General features: G+C 49.7%; 1 protein-coding gene across 1 annotated transcript; it reads right to left on the reverse strand.

Moving 5' to 3' along the window:
* Positions 1 to 1538: 1538 nt before the first annotated feature.
* LOC135461001 (olfactory receptor 14J1-like) lies at positions 1539 to 2675 on the reverse strand. Its single transcript, XM_064737983.1, has 2 exons — positions 1782 to 2675; positions 1539 to 1568 (listed from the first exon to the last, which is right to left on the reverse strand). Exons 1-2 carry the CDS (start codon positions 2673 to 2675, stop codon positions 1539 to 1541), a joined length of 924 nt encoding a protein of 307 aa, XP_064594053.1.
* Positions 2676 to 19322: the final 16647 nt, after the last annotated feature.

Consider the following 19322-nt stretch of genomic DNA (forward strand, 5'->3'; position numbering starts at 1 on the left):
AAGGGAAACAAGTCTGGGGAGGGGTCTGGAACACAAGTCCTGTGAGGAGTGGCTGAGGGAGCTGGGGTTGTTTATCCTGGAGAAAAGAAGGCTCAGGAGACACAAGGCAATGTCAGAGCACAGGATAGACTTGATGATCTCCATGGCCTGTTCCACCCTTGCTGATTTTGGGATTCTCCAGAACCACCCCTGGAGCAGTTGCAGGATGAGCCCTGGACCTCCTTTTCAGAAGCTCCAGCTGCCCAGGTCCCTCAGCTTCTCCTGCCAGCCCCAAAGCCCATCCTGTCAGTCCTGCAGAGCCTCTGCAGCTCCTCCTCATTGCCCAGAACAGGGAGCCCCAGAACCAGACACAACAGCCCAGATGTGCCCCCCTGGCCTGGAGTGCCTCTGGCAAGGGAGCAGCGTGAGGCACTGCAGGAGCCTGCAGACAATTCCTGCAGCACTTGTAGGATGATCCTGCTCCCCAAGGGACGTTCCCATGGTGCCAAGTCAGGAACTGCAATGGGGAGTGGGGCCAGAGAGGAAAGGGCAAACAGAGATGGGCTGTTTGCAGAGGAGGGAACAGGGATGGGCAAGAGGAAGAAATTTAGACAAGGGAAGAAGAAAGAATGCAAAGGTGAAGCCAAGGAAATGCTCAGGGCAGTTTGGGGGTGGCTGCCAGGCAGCCCTGGCTCTGAGCAACAGCATCTGCAGTGGGACAGAAAACTCCCAGATGATGAGAACAAACTTTCTGGCTGAGTGCAGAGGCCAGGACAAAGCTGAGTGGTTTCCCTGGTGTCCCCCAGCCCTTACTGGCCCCAGGGGCTGATGGCATTTGTGCTCCCTCAGGTTCATGTCCCCACACCAACAGCATGGGGGTGCTCCGGCCTGCTCTGTGCAATGCAAACAGGGGCTGCTGAGCCAGTGCTGCCGTGTCTGTGCCTGCAAGGATGGGGCACCTGCGTGAGCTGCGGGAGAGGCCAGGGCTGCAGAGAAGGGATGTTGTTGGCAGCTCCATGAGGACGCTCTGGGACGCTGCCCTGGGCTGTCCAGCGCACTGGAGATGGATCAGCCCCTGCTCTGCTGCTCCTTCCCGTCTGCCCCAGGGCCCTTGCAGAGCCCCAGCCATGCTGTTTGCCCTCAGCCTGCCCACAGCCATGCTGGGGCTGCTCATGGGGCTTTTCTGTGCTGAGCATTGGCCTGGGCATGTTCTTGAGAGAGCCTTACAAGGAACCTGGAGCCCCCATAGCCTGGCCTGAGGCGTCAGCGCTGCCCCAGCAGTGCCCATGGCCTGTCCCTGCTGCAGCCCCGGCACTGCCACCCCCAGGACTGTGCCCAGCCCTGAGAGCACTCAGGCTGTGCAGCAACACCAGGGCCACCATGGCAGCAGGGCAGGGCCATGGCAGCAGCACTGGCAACACCAAGTGCTGCTGCTGCTGGGCCAGCACTGATCTGCCCCCAGCTTTGCACACAGACATTGCTGCTGCCGCTCCAGAGAAGGCAACATAAGGGCATTTCTGCAGAAAACTCTGCTGGGAGTTCCTTAAGTTCCTTTAAAGCTACTGAGAGTGCAGCCCCTCGTTGACAGGCTGTGGCCACAGGGCAGGTGGAGAGAAACAAAATGAGAATCGGTAAAAACGGTGACAGTTTTGTGGAAAATATTAATGCCTAAAATGAAGGAAAAAATACCACCACAACCAAACCAACAAGAAGTATAAAAGATGATTTTATCTTCAAGTGTTTTTCAGAAATTGACCAGCATTTTAATGTTTCTGAAAGCATCCACTCTTCAGTCTCCTCACTTCAGCCTTGAGTTCCTGGTTCCTCAGGCTGTAGATAAGGGGGTTCAGGGCTGGAGGCACCACAGAGTACAAAAATGACAGGGCTAGATCCAGGGATGGGGAGGAGATGGAGGAAGGTTTCAGGTGAGCAATTGCTGCAGTGCTGAAGAACAGGGAGAGCACGGCCAGGTGAGGGAGGCAGGTGGAAAAGGCTTTGTGCCGTCCATGCTCAGAGGGGATCCTCAGCACAGCCCTGAAGATCTGCACATAGGAGAAAACAATGAACAGAAAACAAGTAAATGATAAACAGGCACTAGCAACAACGAGCCCAAATTCCCTGAAATAGGATTTTGAGCAGGAGAGCTTGAGGATGTGTGGGATTTCACAGAAGAACTGGCCGAGGGCATTGCCATGGCACAGGGGCAGGGAAAATGTATTGGCTGTGTGCAGCAGAGCATTGAGAAAGGCACTGGGCCAGGCAGCTGCTGCCATGTGGGCACAAGCTCTGCTGCCCAGGAGGGTCCCGTAGTGCAGGGGTTTGCAGATGGACACGTAGCGGTCGTAGCTCATGATGGTCAGGAGAGAAAACTCTGCTGAGATGAAGAAAAGGAAGAAAAAGAGCTGAGCAGAACATCCTGTGTAGGAGATGTTCCTGGTGCCCCAGAGGGAATTGTGCATGGCTTTGGGGACAGTGGTGCAGATGGAGCCCAGGTCGCTGAGGGCCAGGTTGAGCAGGAAGAAGAACATGGGCGTGTGCAGGTGGTGGCCGCAGGCTACGGCGCTGATGATGAGGCCATTGCCCAGGAGGGCAGCAAGGGAGATGCCCAGCAAGAGGCAGAAGTGCAGGAGCTGCAGCTGCCGCGTGTCTGCCAATGCCAGCAGGAGGAAGTGCCTGATGGAGCTGCTGTTGGACATTTGCTGTGCCTTGGCATGGGGATCTGTAAAAAGAGTAATCATGGAATACTTGGGTTTGGAGAGGACTTTAAATATCCCAGCACAGCCTGGGGGCACTTTCCCCCCACTGCCTGCCCAGGGCTCTGCTGCCTGGAGCTGTCCCTGCCAGCAGCTGCTTCCCTGTGCCCAGGGCTGCGCCCTGCAGTGCTGCCAAAGCCCAGCCCAGCCCTGGGGGCTCAGCTCTGCCCTGCAGACCCCTCCCAGCTCTGGCACTGCCCAGGGGCAGCTCTGGCTCTGCAGGCTCTGATGGCAATATCAGAGCAACCCTGAGGAGGCTGGAAAAGCAATACTGATGGTGCCTCTAAGGGCTCATTTCTGTCACTGCCTTGTTCATTCAGATTTGTGAGATTATTTTTTTTTAATTCTCAAACTGAACTGAGAGATTAATATCTATGTGCACTTTCCCATCCAGGAAACCCAGAGCAGTACATTAAAAAAGCAGGATTTTCCATTTTAGCCAGCCCCTGCCTTGCTGTGCTCCCTGTATAACATACTTGGAAATGTCGTGCAGTTAAATGCCATGCTGGGAGCAGTCCTGAACAATGCAGCATCCTCCCCACACAAGGAGAACACTTCCAAGCCTGACCAGCTGTCTCCTCCCACCCAGATCTTGTCCCCCAGTCCTGGGAGCAGCTGCCAGGGCTGGCTGAGAGCTGTCCCTGGCAGGCAGCAGAGTCCCTGCCCTAGCACAGTGCCCTGGGCTGCAGGACCCTGCTCTGCAGGACAGCCCTGGGCACCCCTGGCTGCTCTGCACAAGAGACAATCAGAGAATGTACTCACAGGGTCTGTAGGCATTGGGATGTTCCAGCTTTAGGAGATGGCTCCAGGAGCTGCAGCTGCATTGTCCTGCAGCCAGAGGTTCCTGTGCCAAGGGCTGGCAGGGATTCTGCCCCAGGCACTTCTCAGCACCTTCCCAGCCCTGACCGATTGAAGCTCTCTGTGCCTCTGTGTTGTGCCCAGGGTGGCTGCAGGCAGTGCCCCAGCCCTGCTGGGATGGCAGAAGAGCTGCTCATCAAGAGAAATGTGCTTTTAAAGCTCTTCTTGGTTACCAGGAGCTGCCTCTCTGCCAGGGGCCCAGCCCAGCTCAGCAGCACCAACACAGCACAAGGACTTTAATGAGCCTCTGGGGCTTTGTGGCACTGAACATCAGTCCCTGAGAGGCAGCTGAAAAAACTTCTCCAGAACTCCAAGTCAGAATCCAACTCCAAACTTTCTTGGACTTTTTAATGTGTCCCACTGAGGGACACAACTGTGAAAGTTTCCCCGGGCCCCAGGCAGAGCAGAGAACTGGAGGCAGTGATCACAGGTGAGGACAAAGAGAAGCCAAGTCTTGCTGCCCTGGGGCACAGCAGCAGGGTCTGTGCCACCAAGGGCTGGGAGGAGACACCTTGTCCTGAGGCCCTGGGGCCTCCTGGCACAGCCCCAGCCAGGCTGGGCACTGTCAGCCCCTTGTCCTGCCCTCAGCATCCCCCCCTAGCCCAGATCCCACTGGCCTCAAGGATCTGCACGAAGGAGTCCCCTGGGGAGCCTTGCTCAGGAATGGCCTTGGGGGCTCCTTAATGCTCCCTGCAGGACTGCAGGTTTTTCAAAGGATTTTGTTTAGTTTTTTTTTGCCTTGGAGTCTCTGAGAGATTTGTGCAATCATGGCCTCCAATTATCTGCTGTAATTAATCCCTGGAGAGGCTTTGTAAGTAACAACACTCAGTGGGGCTCATTAGTACTTCAGGGTACTTCAGTTTTTAAGGTGTTTGGTGTTTCTCTTTTGATACAGACCCTGTGAGAAAGATTGTGCAGTCACAGCCTCCAATTATCTGCTGTAATTAGTCCCTTGAGAGTCTTTATTGGCAATGGCACTCAGTGGTCTCATTAATGCTTCAAGGTACTTCAGTTATTTCAAGGTATTTGGTTTTTCCCCTTTGATGCGGACTCTGTGAGAAGTTTGTGAAATCATGGCCCCAATTATCTGCTTTAAGGAGTCCCTTGAGAGCTTTGTACTGACACTCAGTGGGGCTCATTAATACTTAAAGATACTCAAGGTTTTTAAGGTACTTTGGATTTTTCTTTCCACACTGAATATCTGAGAGACTTGTTGTGCAATCCTGGCCTCCAATTCTCTCCTCCAAGGAATCCATGAGGAGCCTGTGTTGGGGATGGACCTCAGTGGGACCTTTTCATTCTTTGAGATATTTTGGGGTTTTTGTCTGACTTTGACTCCTGGAAAGGTTTGTGCAATATCCTCTCAGGCCCTGAGGTTCCAGGGTTCAGCTCCAAATGCACCACGGGGCTCATTAGGATCAAGCAAGTCCTGACAAACCATGGCTCTGCCTTGATTTTCCTCTGCTCTCATGCACTTCATTAGGAAGGTTTGCTTTTATAGTTATAGAGAAATATTTCAAAGAGGTTCTAAAAAATATGTAATCCTATTTTAAACAGTGTATTTTATTAATGTTCTCTTTAGAGAAGAAGTGATTTCAGCATTCTGTGATTGATATTGATGCTGGGCCACTCCTAAGGAGGTCTGGCCAGGTCAGAGAAGTTTTACCTTGAGAGCTGACCCAGTGTGGACAACCTTGCCTTATATTCCCCAACCCCATGTGAGAAACAATTTTTACTTTCAAAAATTTAAATCCTTTATGAAGACCTTATCAAAATACAACAGAAGACTGAATAAAGAAAAGGATACAGTGCCAGGAGCAAAGGATTTGGTCACCGTGTTCTTTTACACCTCTAGCCCCTCCCAAAATTTTATCAATCGACTCCTAATTTGCTGTCCAGTGGTGGAGATCACTGTTTTACACCTTGACTGGAGCTCAGGTGCTGCCATAGTAACAAGCTGACCCTCCCAAATGCCCCAACTACTGAGGCCATCCTGTGATAAAAATGCAAGGGGGAGGGGAAGGATAACTATACATCTACAAAACTTCTCTTAACATATATTCAATATTCACCCCTTAATTGTGAGAGTCAACCATAGGATTACTCATCTATAGCAACCCCCCCTTTTCTTTTTCTCTAAGTTGTTTTGCTCAAATAATGAAGTAAAAAAATTTCTCTCTCTTGAATGAGTCATTCCAGCATCTGTTGATATGGGCAAGGACAGTGGGAAAAGAAGAAAAAATCTCAAATTTTCCTTATACACACTTAATTGGAATGGACAAAAGGGCATCACGGAGGTCTGGTACGGCTTTGACTCCCAACGACTGTGTCTATGTGGCTGCTACCCATAATCAGTGTATCTTAGGGGTGAGTACAGAGGCCAACTCGGTCTTGTCCTTCAGTCCCTGTTGAATTAAAAAACAACTGATGAATGATAGAGGTCTGGTATGGCCTTTTTTCCCCACCTTACCATGCCTACGGGGTTGCTGCTTGCAGCAGGGCTATGGAACCTTCTTGGTAGCAAACAAAGGGGCCAACCCAGTCTTCCTTTTTCTTTTTTTCTTAAAGAAGCTGTCCCATTACCTTTTATATCCCTATGTGTACTTCTCCTCAACCCATGCTGGTAATTCTCACCCATGAAAACAGGAAGACAGTTCTCAAGCTGGTTGGGGGAAGTTTGACTCTGCTTTGGGGCATCTTGGTGTTTTTCTTCTTGTCTTTCAGTCTCTGCTTGAGAGTCAATCTTGTTTCACCCAGCCTGGATGTTACAGTTTGTTCACTCTTTGGGTTCTTTCACTGTGCCTTTGGATCTGTTGGCATGAGTCCATCCCCACTCTGCAGTTCGCATGGCCGATTCGGTGGTGAGCAGTACCTGAAAGGGACCTTCCCACTGGGGAGTTAGTGGCTGATCTCTCAATGACTTAATCATCACCCAATCCCCAGGATTAATATTATGGATTCTGAAATCCAGGGTGGTAGTTTGAGGAATTGCCCCTTTATGTCATATCCCTTCTAAGGTTTGTGCTATAGACATAACTTATTTCTTGGCACTGGCTTCCCCTTCCTCATAGGTGGCAACCTTCTGGGGTGAGGTCAGGAAGGGTAACCCAAACATCTTTTCATAGGATGACACCCCCAGATCTGACTGGGCTTGGGTTCTAATTCTTAATAAGGGCAAAGGGAGACATTTTATCCATGACATTTGGGTTTCAATCATTAGCCTAACTAGAGCTATCATAAGAGTTTGATTCATTCTCTCAACCCTACTGGAACTCTGTGGATGCCATGGAGTGTGTAATTCCTATTTCACTCCCAGGGCCAGAAAAACTTTCTGCAATATCTTCAATGTGAAATGAGTTCCCCTCTCTGAATCAATCCTCTTTGCCATCCCATATCAGGGAATGATTGGTTCTAGAAGTGTTTTACTCACAACATTGGCATTGGCTTTCATAGTGGGTACCACCTCTTCCCAATGAGTCACATGATCTACTATCACTGGTAAAAATCTTCCACTGTTGTACCTGGGAAAGCTCAGTAAAGTCTACTTGGATAATTGGAAAGGGTCCTAAGGCTAGTTCTCGGCCTCCTCTGGGTGTTTTCCTCATGATTTTCTTTTTCGCTTGTTGACATATCACAAATATATGAGACTTTTCCACTGAATTCCTGAAGTGAAGAGCTCTAGAAAGAAGGGGCCTCTGGAATAGTAAAATTCAACAGCAACCTCCAAGAGGCTGAGGATCCATCCCCATCAGAGCAGCAATGAACATAAATGGGCACAGCTTTTTGCTGCCCAGCTCTGGGATGGGCCCTGGGCCTGGAGCAGGAGCAGCTCTTGAGGGCCCCATAGCCAGGGCTCTTGTACTGCCCTGGGCAGATGGGATGGCAGCAGGGGCTGCAGAGCTCTCAACACCTCAGCCCGAGGGGAGCAGGGCATCCAGGGAGCCTCCTTTGGCCTTGGCCCAGCACCTTCCCCCATGGCTAGGGCTGAGTCCTGTGGCAGCTGCAGCTGCTGCTGTGCCCTTGCCAGGGGCTGAGGCCGTGGGGCAGTGCCCAGAGCAGCCTGGCCTGAGCAGAGCTGTGGGGCCAGAGCCGGCCAGGCTGGGCTGGGGAGAGGCTCTTGGTGCTGCCCAGAGCTCAGGGCAGCTGGCACAGCTTGCAGGGAGCTGGGCTGGGCTCCGAGAGCCTGGCCCAGAAACTATCAGTGTCCATCTCAGCCTGGCTGAGCGTGCAGGGGCAGGACTCAGGCCAGGCCTAGTGGGGCGGGGACAGCGCCTGTGCAAGGCATTGCAAACAGGCAAGTGGCCCAGAGAGGAGGCTGCTCTGTGCCCTTGGTGGCATGGACAGAGCAGGGAGCGGGCCCAGGACATTTCTCAGTGCCAGTCTCTGTGCCCATGCATTGGCAGCCCTGGCTGCAGAGCCCAGCTTTGGCCTGGGCTGAGTTTGGCTGTGGCTCAGCTCCATCCTCCAGCAGGGCTCAGGGCCTATTCCCGGCCATGTCCAGCCCTGGCTGCCTCTCTGCTGGCCCAGAGGCCGGCAGAGCCCGGGGCAGGGCTGTCTGTGCAGCCCCACAGGTGCCAGGGGCTCTTCAGGAGCTGGCAGAGGCTGCCCAGCAGGGAGGCCGTGGGGCACAGAGCCCCAAGGCTGCTGTGGGCACCACGGCACAGGGGCCGTTCCCAGCCGCAATGCTCCTGGCCTGGGCTGGGCCTGCACAGGGGCTGGGCCACCATGGCTGGGCCAGCACAGGGCCACAAAGGGGCCACACAGCCGCTGCCGGGGCTGACAGCAAGGCCAGGCACACACAAGCAATTGCTGAGCATGGCCTGCGCTGGCCAGGCCTGACTGCGCCAAAGGCAGAGCTCAGCTGCCCTTGGGGGCTGCAGCAACAGTCCAGAGCCCAGAGAGCCTCCATGGCTGTGCTGGAGACCAAGGCTGCAGGAGGGAAATGCAGGGCTGCTGTGGGATGGGGAGGGCATTGAATTCCAGCACACACCTCAGCTCTCTGATGATCCTAGCACCATGCTGGGCCCTGTTTCAGACTGCAGCAGAGCAGATGTTGATGGGACACGAGCCCTGCAGGGCTGTCAGGGACCTGCAGCTTGCAAGGTGCTCTGCTCTCCCTCAGGTACTCTCGGAGAGATCCAATCCCAGCCGGGCACCTCAGGGCACAAGTGGCGCTGCCTGTTGATGGGCACACAATGGATGTCTGCCTGGAAAGGGGGTGTTACTACCAGTGAGTTTCATAGTATACAAGCAAATTACAAGCAAATCGGTATTATCTGGGACATTTGAGTACTTTTAAGATATGGCAAAGTTTTCCTGCCAGGAACAGGAATTTCCTGGATCTACTGGATTCTTCTACTGACGGCAGGAGAAGAAATACTCATCTTCTCCTCTACCTTTTCCACCAACATTCAGTCTAATATTTCATGGCCCTCTTCCTTCAGCTGTTTCCAGCTCTCCTGTTTAAATGGCCACATCTAAGGACATGTCTTCATTTAGAGCAGCTGGATCTATGTCCTTCCTCTTGCTCCCAGATTTCCTCCGTCTCCTTTTCTCTGGTCATTCCAATGTGTCTTCCTTGACTGGCTTCATGCTTTGAGCTTCAGGGAGTTGCCCAATCTTTCAGGAATTTAAATAACTCCTTACTCAGCATCTTAGTTGTATTTTTATCTTTTCTATAATTTCTTCCTAAGTTTTTGCCTAAAATCCTTTCTGTATGGCCATCCCTGTGGGTGGTGGACATGTCAGATTTTACTGGGATATCACAAGGAGCTGAGGGAAGTGCTTTTATATTTATCAATTTTTATCATTTTCACATATTTTATGTGTGCAATAAAGAGTAACATTTCTGTGCCTCTGAGTCTAACCAGTTCCTGATTCCTCAAAGGACACAAACCTGCTGAGTTGTGTTTCCCACTCCAGTGGTTGCATTTGTACCTCCCTCCATAGCCAGAGCAGAGCTCCCTTGTCCCAGAAAGTCCCTGGCAATGCAGGGATGAAGGAAACAGGACAGGCTGTGGGGATCAGGGGCAGGGCAGAGCCAGGGAGAAGAATGACTTTTGCATTTGATGGAGCTGTGCCTTCCCTTGGCTTTGTTGGCTGACAAGAAATGAACATCCCTCTGTGTCTCAGGCAGTTCCTTCTCCAAGGAAAGCAGGTGGGAGTTGGAGCCAAGAAGCTGAAAGCTGCAGGTGCAGCCTGGGCTGGAGGGAGCTCAGATTTGCACAAGGCTGCTCTGAGGGCCAGGGCTTGGATGGGGGAATGGTGGCTTAGGGGTAGGGACCGAGTGACATGGTTTGAGGAAGTAGGTTTTCTGGGATATGTTGTGGTCACACCAATGAGTGCTCAGATTTTAATATTGGCACTTAGTGTGGCCACTGGGACATCGGATCCGCCTCTGAGAACACAGGGTTAAAAGTAGGGCTTCCCCTTGGGAGGTTCTCTTTGGATTTCTGGCTAGGGAAGCAGGTCAGACCTCCCCTGCCCAGCTGTCCACTGCTGGGCGGGAGAGGGGGAAAGCCACACCACCCAGGAGAGGTAGGCCTGGTGCCCCTGAGGGTGGAAGGGTGGAAGAAAGAAGTACCGGGAGTCGCCGGGCAGCCCGTCCGTCCCCCCACCCCCCCCTCCTCCTTGAAGACAGAGTGCAGCCTGTGCTTGTGACTGTGTTACCTTGAAACTTGATAAACATGTGCCAGCAGCAGGCAGCACGGCTGAGAAGGAGAAGGAGAGGGGATGCACCGAGAAAGAGTCCAGCCGCTTGTAGGAGCTTTTAAACCTTTGTGGACAATGAAAACTTTACAGAACATTAACCCTTCCTAGAAGAGAGATAAGAGTAGAGGATGAAGAAGGAAATGGGCAAGTGATGAAGGTCTGGGCCAGAGAGAGAGATGTTGGAGGAATGGAGAAGATGGAGTGGCATTTTTTGGTGGACTCTTTTTTGTATAGCCATGGACTGTTTCCTCGTGATACAGAGACTGGATTCCAGGGGGAGGCCAGGCCTGAGAACCAGGAGGATTCAGTGTGGGTACCCCTTGGCCCCAGGGGCTGCAAAAAATGTGGGGGGGGGCAGGTGTATCGAAGTTGAAACTGTGCCTTTTTTGGAATGAGACAAGGCATCCTTAAAAGAGGAACCCTAGAAGCAGCCCTGGTGCATGCGCAGTGGTGAGAGCACTGGGCATAGAAGGAACATGTCATGATGGCAAATGATCTCCGGGCGGTGCCACATGTGAAAGGAAGCCCATGGTGCAAGAAGGACTCCTTCTCCTTAATGAACTGAAGATTGATTGTTTGAAGGGTGGTGCCAGACCGAGAGTTGTTGATTTGCGGAATGTATTGTATTGGAGAGTTGGGGAGGAAGAGATGTATTTGTGAAGTTTTCATTTTCCTTGTGTGGTTTTTTTTTCCCTCTTGTAGTTTAGTTATTTTCTTGTAGTTTAGTTATTTTCTTGTAGTTTAGTTAATAAAATTTTCTTTATTTCCAAATGAGAGCCTGCTTTACTTATTCCTGGTCACATCTCACAGCAGAAACCAGGGAGAGGGTACTTTCATGGAGGCATGGGCATTGTGCCAGTGTCAAACCATGACACCCATGGATTATTACAGTGGATAGGTTTAAATCTTTTATCTCAGAAAGTTCTCCCATGGATCCAGTATACTGATTAAAAGCCTGGGACCAAAGCCATTCGGCGTCGCTTTGGATAGAGGTACTCTCTAGTTCTAAAACTTCAGTTATAATTACATACAAAACAATTCTGTAAATGAAAGTATGAACTACCCCCAACTGCAATACACTCATTTTGCCTGAGTAAGTTTTAGTCTCAGTTCAATGTCTCCTGGTGTCACTCTCCAAGGGGCTTCTGGGCCTTCTTCACTCGAGAATGATGGATCCAGGCATTCTGCTCCTTGGTCTTGATTGCAGTGAAGGTGTTGAGAAGTACTTGCAGTGGTCCCTCCCACTGTGGTTCCAAAGTCTTTTCTGCAAAAGGCTTAACATGTACCTAATCCCCAGGCTGTATGTTATGTACTGGTCTATCTAGCTCCCTGTTCCAAATTACAGCCACATGTTTCTCAATTTCTCTGAGCTGTTTGCTTAAAGCCACCATGTAGGTGGCCAGTGTTACCTCCCCAATGTGGGTGGACATTCCCTTTTGTATTCCATATGGTCTTCCATAAAGCATTTCAAAAGGACTCAGCTTTATTAACTTCCTGCCCCAGTCTTATAATCTGCTGCTTAATCAAATGATTAATTTTCTCTACCTGACTGCTTGATTGGGGTGGTATGGAGTGTCAAGTTCCCAGGCTATGCCCAGGTGGCCACTAATCTGTTCCACTATTTTGGAAATGAAATGTGATCCTCTATCCAAGGATACTGTGGCTGGAACTCTGAAGCCTGGTATTATTTCTTGTAATAATACCCTGGTCACCTCTCGAGCTTTGGCAGTTCTTGTATGGAATGCTTCTGGCCACTTTGAAAATGTATCTATCAATACCAGTAAATACTGATACCCTCCTTTCCTTGAGAGTTCTGCAAAGTCAATTTGCCACTGCTGTCTAGGCCCATGGTCTCTCCCAATCTGACTGAGTTTCGGCCTGGGGGTATTTTTGGGGTTAGTCTGGAGGCAAGGATCACATTGTCGGCTTACCTGAGTGATAGTGGCATATAAATTCCTGACAACGATTCTTTCAATCAGATGTGTGTTCTAGAAAGCCTGTGGGAATTACTACTTCAAAGTCAACACTTCATTTCAATGCACTCTGTATCACTGGCAGCCTTGGTCATTTTGGGAAAGGAGCCACACTTTATAAAAGCTTTTAAGTAGTTAGGCTCTAGTGTGTTTTTTAGTGCTCCTCCTTCACTAGTAACCACGAAAATGAGAAGGGATTACTAGCTCTCTTTCAATGGTAGCCCACCCCTTGTGGTTGTATGTCTCTTTTGATTAGTATTATTGTATTATGGCTTACCTTCGAGGAAAATCTATCCATAATTACCTTAACCTTTTGCTGCTTTCTTTGCCTCTCCATCTGCCAGCTCATTTCTTTCCTCCAATTCTGAGCTTACTCTCTGGCGTGCCTTAATATGCCTTTTCAGGCAGTTGAACTGCTTCCAGCAGCCGGATTGTCTCTTCTTTCTTTGTGAGGTTAGCAGTCCCCTCTCCTTCCAGATGGCTCCAAGTGCATGCATGTCTCTGAATACATATTTCAAGTCTGTATAGATGTTTATTTTCTTTTCCTATTTCTAAGGCATGGGTCAATGCATTTATCTCGGCCTTCTGTGCATAGGTAGCTGTTGGTAAGGGTCCAGACTCTATTACCTCTCTGCAGGTAGTCACTGTGTACTTTGCATGTTGCTTTCCACTGGCAATGTAGCTACTCCTGTCAATGAACCAGGGCCTTGCACTGTCCAGAGGAGTGTCTTTCAAGTCTGGGTACCTGGAGTAAGTATCTTCAATGGTCTCCAGGCAATCGTGGTGTACTGCTTCTCCTTGATTCCACTGAGAAAAGAAGCTGGGTTGACAATATTAGTCACTACTCTCTCTACATCATCTTGCTCTACTATGATGGCCTGGTATTTCAGGAACCTCTGTGGTGAGAACCAGTGGCTGCCCTTTACTGCTAATACTGCGGACACTGTGTGGGACACTAGCACAGTCATTTTCGTGCCTCTTGAATATTCAGCACAACTGCTGCTACAGCTCTGAGGCAACCTGGCCATCCTTTGGCTGTTGCATCTAGTTGCTTAGAGAAGTAAGCAACTGCCCTTTGGAATGGACCCAAGTCCTGAGCCAGTATTCCCAGGGCAATTCCTTGGATGGAAAAATAGAAAGAAGGGTTTACTTACCAAAGCTGGAGCTGACATGAGGGCACTCTCTAGCTGGTGAAAGGCCCATGTGGCTCCTTTTGTCCCCTGGTGATCTCTGTTTCCATCGGCAATAAGAGCATAGAGGGGTCCGGCGAGCAGTCCATAATTATAAACCCACAGCTGGCACTACCCTGCCATGCCTAAGAGGGTTCGGAGTTCCTTCGTTGTCTGGGGTTTTGGGGTTTGGCATATGGCTTCCCTGCCTTAAAGTCTGCTGCTCAGCACTCACTTCTTTACCCCAGGTAGATTACCTTCTGATTCACTACCTGTGCCTTTTTCTTTGAGACTCTGCATCCTTGGAGTCCTAGGAAATTCAGAAGGCTTACCGTCCAGGCCACATAGGCTTCCCTCGTCTGAGTGGCTACTAGAAGATCATCCACGCACTGCAACAGCCTCCTTTCTTCTTGTGGAGCTTCCCGGGACGCTGGGTCTTTGCAAGCTGTTCTCCAATCGGAGTGGGGAATTTTTGAAGCCTTCAGGCACATGGACCATGTGAGCTGTGTTTGAATGCAAAAATTTTCTGCTGGCTTCGTAGATAGGGAGGCAAAAGAAGGCATCTCTTAGGCCTAAAACAGTGAACCAGGTTAGCTCAGGTGTAAAACAAGTTAGTAAAGTATATGGATTTGCTACCACAGGGTATAAATTCTGTGTTATCTTATTGACAGCCCTCAATCCAATACTATCAATTATTGGGCTGATTCCTTCCCTATCTTCCTTTTGAGGGTACTACTCAATTCTCACTGGTTGTGCTCTTTCCTTAAGCTTGATTACTATGCGGGGGCATTTTTCACCCTCCCTGGTACAGCAGAGGCCCATACCCTCGAAAACACTTACTTACTTATTCTAATATCTCCTTACTAATGTCTTTCTTAATTTCAGTGGCTGTTAATGTTAAGCCTAATATCTTTATATCATTTGCCTCCAGAGTAACCTTTCTCATTTGAGAATGTTTAGCAAATTGAGCATGTACAAAAGCTTCTAAGTACAAATAGTACACATGTTACTTTAAAGGTTTGCAAAAGTATGCCTTCTCAGACTGGTCAGTTGTTCCCCACACTACAACATAAACATTCTCCACAGGTACTAAAGCTTTATTTAAAATTGAATTGATGGCCCTTGTGTCGACTAAAATTCTACCCTTTTCTTTCTTCTGATCTCACTGCCTCTCGCAGAGGAGTCTGTTACATCCTAGCTCTGGATGAAATTGAACTGCCAGGAGGGGGATGGGTTCGAGTGGGTATACTTTTGGGGACTAAGTCTTCTTCCCTTTTGGGGAGGTCATCTTTATCCTTCCTCCCTTACCTTAGGAGGAGCCTTTAACAAATCATATGTACTCATTTTGCGAACTGTGATCGCTTTGCATTTCAGCATGATAATATTTGTTTGACTTCATATGTTGCTATCTTATGCTGCATGCTGAACAACACGTTTGATTTGCTTTCTCTTTGCCTTGTTTTTCTTTTCAAGGGCCAAGACCAGAGGGCGTCTGATCTCACAGTCTCTTTGCCATTCTGGGTGACTTCTTGAAACAAAAAGACATATCAGCATACAAAACTCTATCCCATTTACCTTCCTATTTCAAAACAGTATTAACTGCAATGAAGTATTATAAATCTTTTTATTTTCTGAGCTGCTCCTACTGGCAGCCTTCTCCCAGTGATCTCCTCCTAAAAGAGGCTAATTTAGGAACCTCTTTGCTCTGGTCAGTTCTCATTATCTCTTTTTTCTTGCCCTATCTTGCTTCCACCAAAACTTCTCTTTACAAAGCTTCTCAGTAGTTTCTCAGTCTTCCTCCCACACTCCCACACAGCTCCAGGTGGCAGGTATCAGATGTGATTTCCTACACATGAGCTTTAAGATCTTAGGTTCTGAATCAGCTTGATAATAAACCTTTAATTTAAACTCAGGGCATGTACCCTGACACTTATTAGAACAGCAATACCAGCGTTTCTCACAAACTCTGCACTGCAATAATACTTAATGCAGTGTGCCAGCCTCTTGATGCACCAAAGGCTCCCCAGAATTGCCCGCAAAGGCAGGCTATTCCATTTATTACAGAGAACTCTAAATCCCTACAGCAGGCTGTTCCCAGTCCAGACTTACTACAGTACCAGCTGAAATCTCATAAACTTTTTCATCTCTTCTATCTAAACTCTGTTTTCCAAAATATCAGTCTTTTCTAGTTCTCTTCTTGCACAATCTAATTAAGCACTGTGTCTACTTACACTTGTTTTTTTGCCTTGCAAAAAGGCTGTGCTTGTCACAGCTAAAACTCTGATATGCTCGTCACAGCTAAAACTCTGATATGCTCACAGACACAGACACACATGCCCCCCCCCTTTATCTCAAATTCACTAGAGCCAAGGCTTGAATTGCTGTGGGGGTAAGAATTCGGGGAGAATTCTTGGAATTCCTTTAATTTGCTTTATCATAGTTAAGCATAAATCACCATACCATATTTCTTCTGTGTAAAATGCTACTCTTGTTGCAAACAAAGTCTTAAAATTTCCACAAACACCACTATACAATCCGAGAATCAAATTACCACAATGCAGTGGAAGAAAATCACCACACAAAATCACTGGGAAAGGACATATCTCTCAAAGTGCCCACTTTTCTCAACACAACACAGCATACCATAATTCAGCATTTACTCACATCAGTTTTTCCTGGACACAATCAAAATAACAGCACACAGTCTAGAGATCAAGTACAAACATCCAGGGCAAAGGAACTCTCTGAGCTCATACTCATGGTTAAAATGTACCAAATCTACACAAATCACTACATTTAAACACAATAAATACCGTCACTGACATTCCTCCACTCGCGTCTCCGCAGGGCATTTCTCTCCCTGCCCCCGCAGCCTGCTGCAGCCGGTGCCTCAGGCCTCACTCAGCTGCTTCAAACACGGGTAGTACTGACCCCTCCGCACATTAGGGCACTGTAGATTTACTCTCTTTTATACACCATACACTTATCACTTGCACGATTACAAACACAGTGCACTGACCACACAATGCACACATTAACCATACAGTAACACAGTGTCAGGACATCACACACACACAAACAAAACACACACAGGCTCAGCAGTTCTGCTCTATCAGAACAATGAACCCCCAATACACACATACACGGGTTCATCCGACCTACCCCCAGGTTCACAAGCAGTCCGCCCTATCAGAGCAATGAACCCCTGTCTCTAATCCAGCTGCTCCATCAGCTGTACCCAGATGTCTCTGAGTGATTTACTCCCTTGCTCTCCTTTCCCTGCCCTGGGGGCCCCTCAGTACATACCGTATCTTCCTCCGCAGGCCAGCAGGTCCTTGTCTGTCCGCGCAGAAGGCAAGTCGAGACGAGCAGAGCCCCACGAGGAAAAAAGTCCTGGGGCACGCCTTGGAGGTCCATCTATCCCCCCTGCCCCTACGGGGACAGAGAACTCCCGGCTTGGCTCGCCATAATGTTTTGCAGAGAAAAGAAGAAACCTCACATCTTTATAAAAGTTGTAAAGCTCGGTATGTTTATTTACGGCGCCGGACACATGCAGAGAAAACTCTCCTCGAAAAGCATGCGAGTTTTTCCTTCAGCTTTGGCCTCACAGACTTTTCACCTCTCCTAGACACTTCACGTAATTCAGAATGGATGTCTACTCTGTCTCATCTTGGACCCTTGCCACCTCACGTACGAGCTTGCCAAGTGAAGATTCTTCCCTGATATGCCATGTGCCAATGCCATCTCCTCTCATTTTCAATTCTTCACACTTCTACCTTCACCCTCATCACCACCTTCACCGTGCTTGTGCCACCACTCGGTTTGGTGGTCACAGAAGTCTTTGGGGGTCGTTTTGGATGAAGACCTCTCCTCTTCCTCTTTGTCCTTTAATTCACCTTTGGGTTACACATGCGCACCAAGCCAGTATAATGTCAGCCAAAACTAACATATTACTACATATAAGTATCAAGGCAATAAATCCCGTATAACTGGCATTTTCCTGGGACCCAACCAGATTGTCCCTTCTTTCTGTTAATTTTTAGTAACTTTTATCTCTTGCTTCCTCCTGTCCTTGAACATCTGCTGGGATGGGGGGTGGAGCCACTCCTCTCTCTTTCTTCTTTGGCATTACAACTTTTAACTGTTTTATTATTCCCAAATATTAATTACAGTATCAATATTTATTACTGTTTCAATTTTTATCAGCATCAGTCATACCTATTTACCACAGAACTTTGCTGTGCTGTCCCTTAATATTCAATCTGCTTTTTGCTGCTCCCTTGCTGATGATTTTTCCAGCGCTCTCAAGGCCTCTTTGGTAGCAGGGTGAAGGAGCCCTGGCCCAGGCTCTGGCCCTGGGGGACACTGGGACGCTGCCGAGGGGTCCCTGTCCCCCTGTGCCACCCCCAGGGCCCCAGCCCCCCAGCCCCATGTCAGGCTCTGGGGTCGATCTCATGGAACATCCTCTGAGGGAGGCTGGGGGGCCGGGGCCGGGGGGACCCAGGGGGACAGGGGACCCCACTGTGCACGAGCAGGGTTGGACAGCTCTGGGGAGAGCTGTGAGGGGGGCTGGGGCAGAGTGACCTCCCCAGTGACCTCACACAGACCCTGTGATGTCACACAGCCTCCTGTGATGTCACACTGCCTCTGTGATATCACACCACCCCTGTGATGTCACACAATCATCTCTGTGATGTCACACTGCCCCTGTAATGTCATACTACTCCGGTGAAGTCACACAGCTCCTGTGATGTCACACTGCCCCTGTGATATCACACTGCCCCTATGATGTCACAGAGCCAACTCTACGTCACCCTGTGATGCCATACAGCAGTGCTGCAATGTCACAGAAGACTGATATCACAAAGTTGCTCTGTGATGTCACAATCTGTTCTGTGATGTCACAACCTGCTCTGTGATGTTCCACAGCCACCAGGTGATGTCACAACTCACTCTCTGATGCCACAGAGCCACCCTGTATGATGGCACACTCTGCTCTATGGCCTCAAACCCTACTCTGGCCTCACAGCCAGCTCTGTGATGTTACAGCCAGCTCTGTGATGTCACAACCCCCTCAGTGATATCACATAACCCTCAAGAACTCAGTTACATTGAAACACTGAAGTTTCTTAGACTTTGAAGAGATCCCTGTCAGGGACACAACTGAGAAAGTGTCCCCAGGTTCCAGTTAGAGTAGAACCCTGGAGGCAGTGATGGCAGCTGGGGACAAGCAAGGCAAAGGTGTCTCTGGTGCTGAGCACACCTGGATGTGTTTGAGGAATGCCAAGGGGCAAGGCCTGAGCCCCAGCCCCTGACCAGGCAGATCCTGTCCCTCATTGCTCAGGGCTCTTCCCAGGATGGGCACTGGCATGTGGGGATGTGCAATGGCAAGGGCAGGAGCATGGGGCGGCCCCTGCCAGGCTGCTGAGCAGGGACAAGGAGGCAATGAGGCCCCAGCCCTGCAAGGGTCACTTGTCCCCTCGTGGCCTCAGGCCCAGGGCCAGCAGCCATGGCCAAAGTGCTGCCCAAGGTGGCTCTGGCAGGGCTGTCTTGCAGCTGCGGCCCATCCCTGTGCCTTGTGCAGCCCAGGCTGTCCCACGGTGTCCCTGCCCTGCGCCTCTGTCCCTGCAGGCTGTCGGCATCCCCCGGCTGCCCCACCTGGCTGGGTCCTTCCTTTGCTGACAGCTCTGCCTCCTGCCTGCCTCTGCCTGCCCACACAAAGCCTTGGGCTTATTGTCAAAAGGATTCATTAATTTTTACTGTGCCTGTGAGCTTGTAGCACGGGAACAAGGCATTCAGGGTCTGCTTTCCCAGCAAGGATGGTTGGAAGAGAAGAAGACATTTGGCTCAAGAATGCAGTGATAGAAAAAGCAAGGACT

Source organism: Zonotrichia leucophrys, unplaced genomic scaffold (assembly GCF_028769735.1).
Source record: "Zonotrichia leucophrys gambelii isolate GWCS_2022_RI unplaced genomic scaffold, RI_Zleu_2.0 Scaffold_146_112984, whole genome shotgun sequence".
Lineage (NCBI taxonomy): Eukaryota > Metazoa > Chordata > Aves > Passeriformes > Passerellidae > Zonotrichia > Zonotrichia leucophrys.

Bases quoted from the DNA above. Each gene is read 5' to 3' on its own strand.
- LOC135461001 (XM_064737983.1), bottom strand. From the start codon at position 2,675: ATGTCCAACAGCAGCTCCATCAGGCACTTCCTCCTGCTGGCATTGGCA. The intron at 1,569-1,781 runs GTGAGGAGACTG...CTGTGGCCACAG, and splicing joins ACCAGGAACTCAAGGCTGAA to CCTGTCAACGAGGGGCTGCA.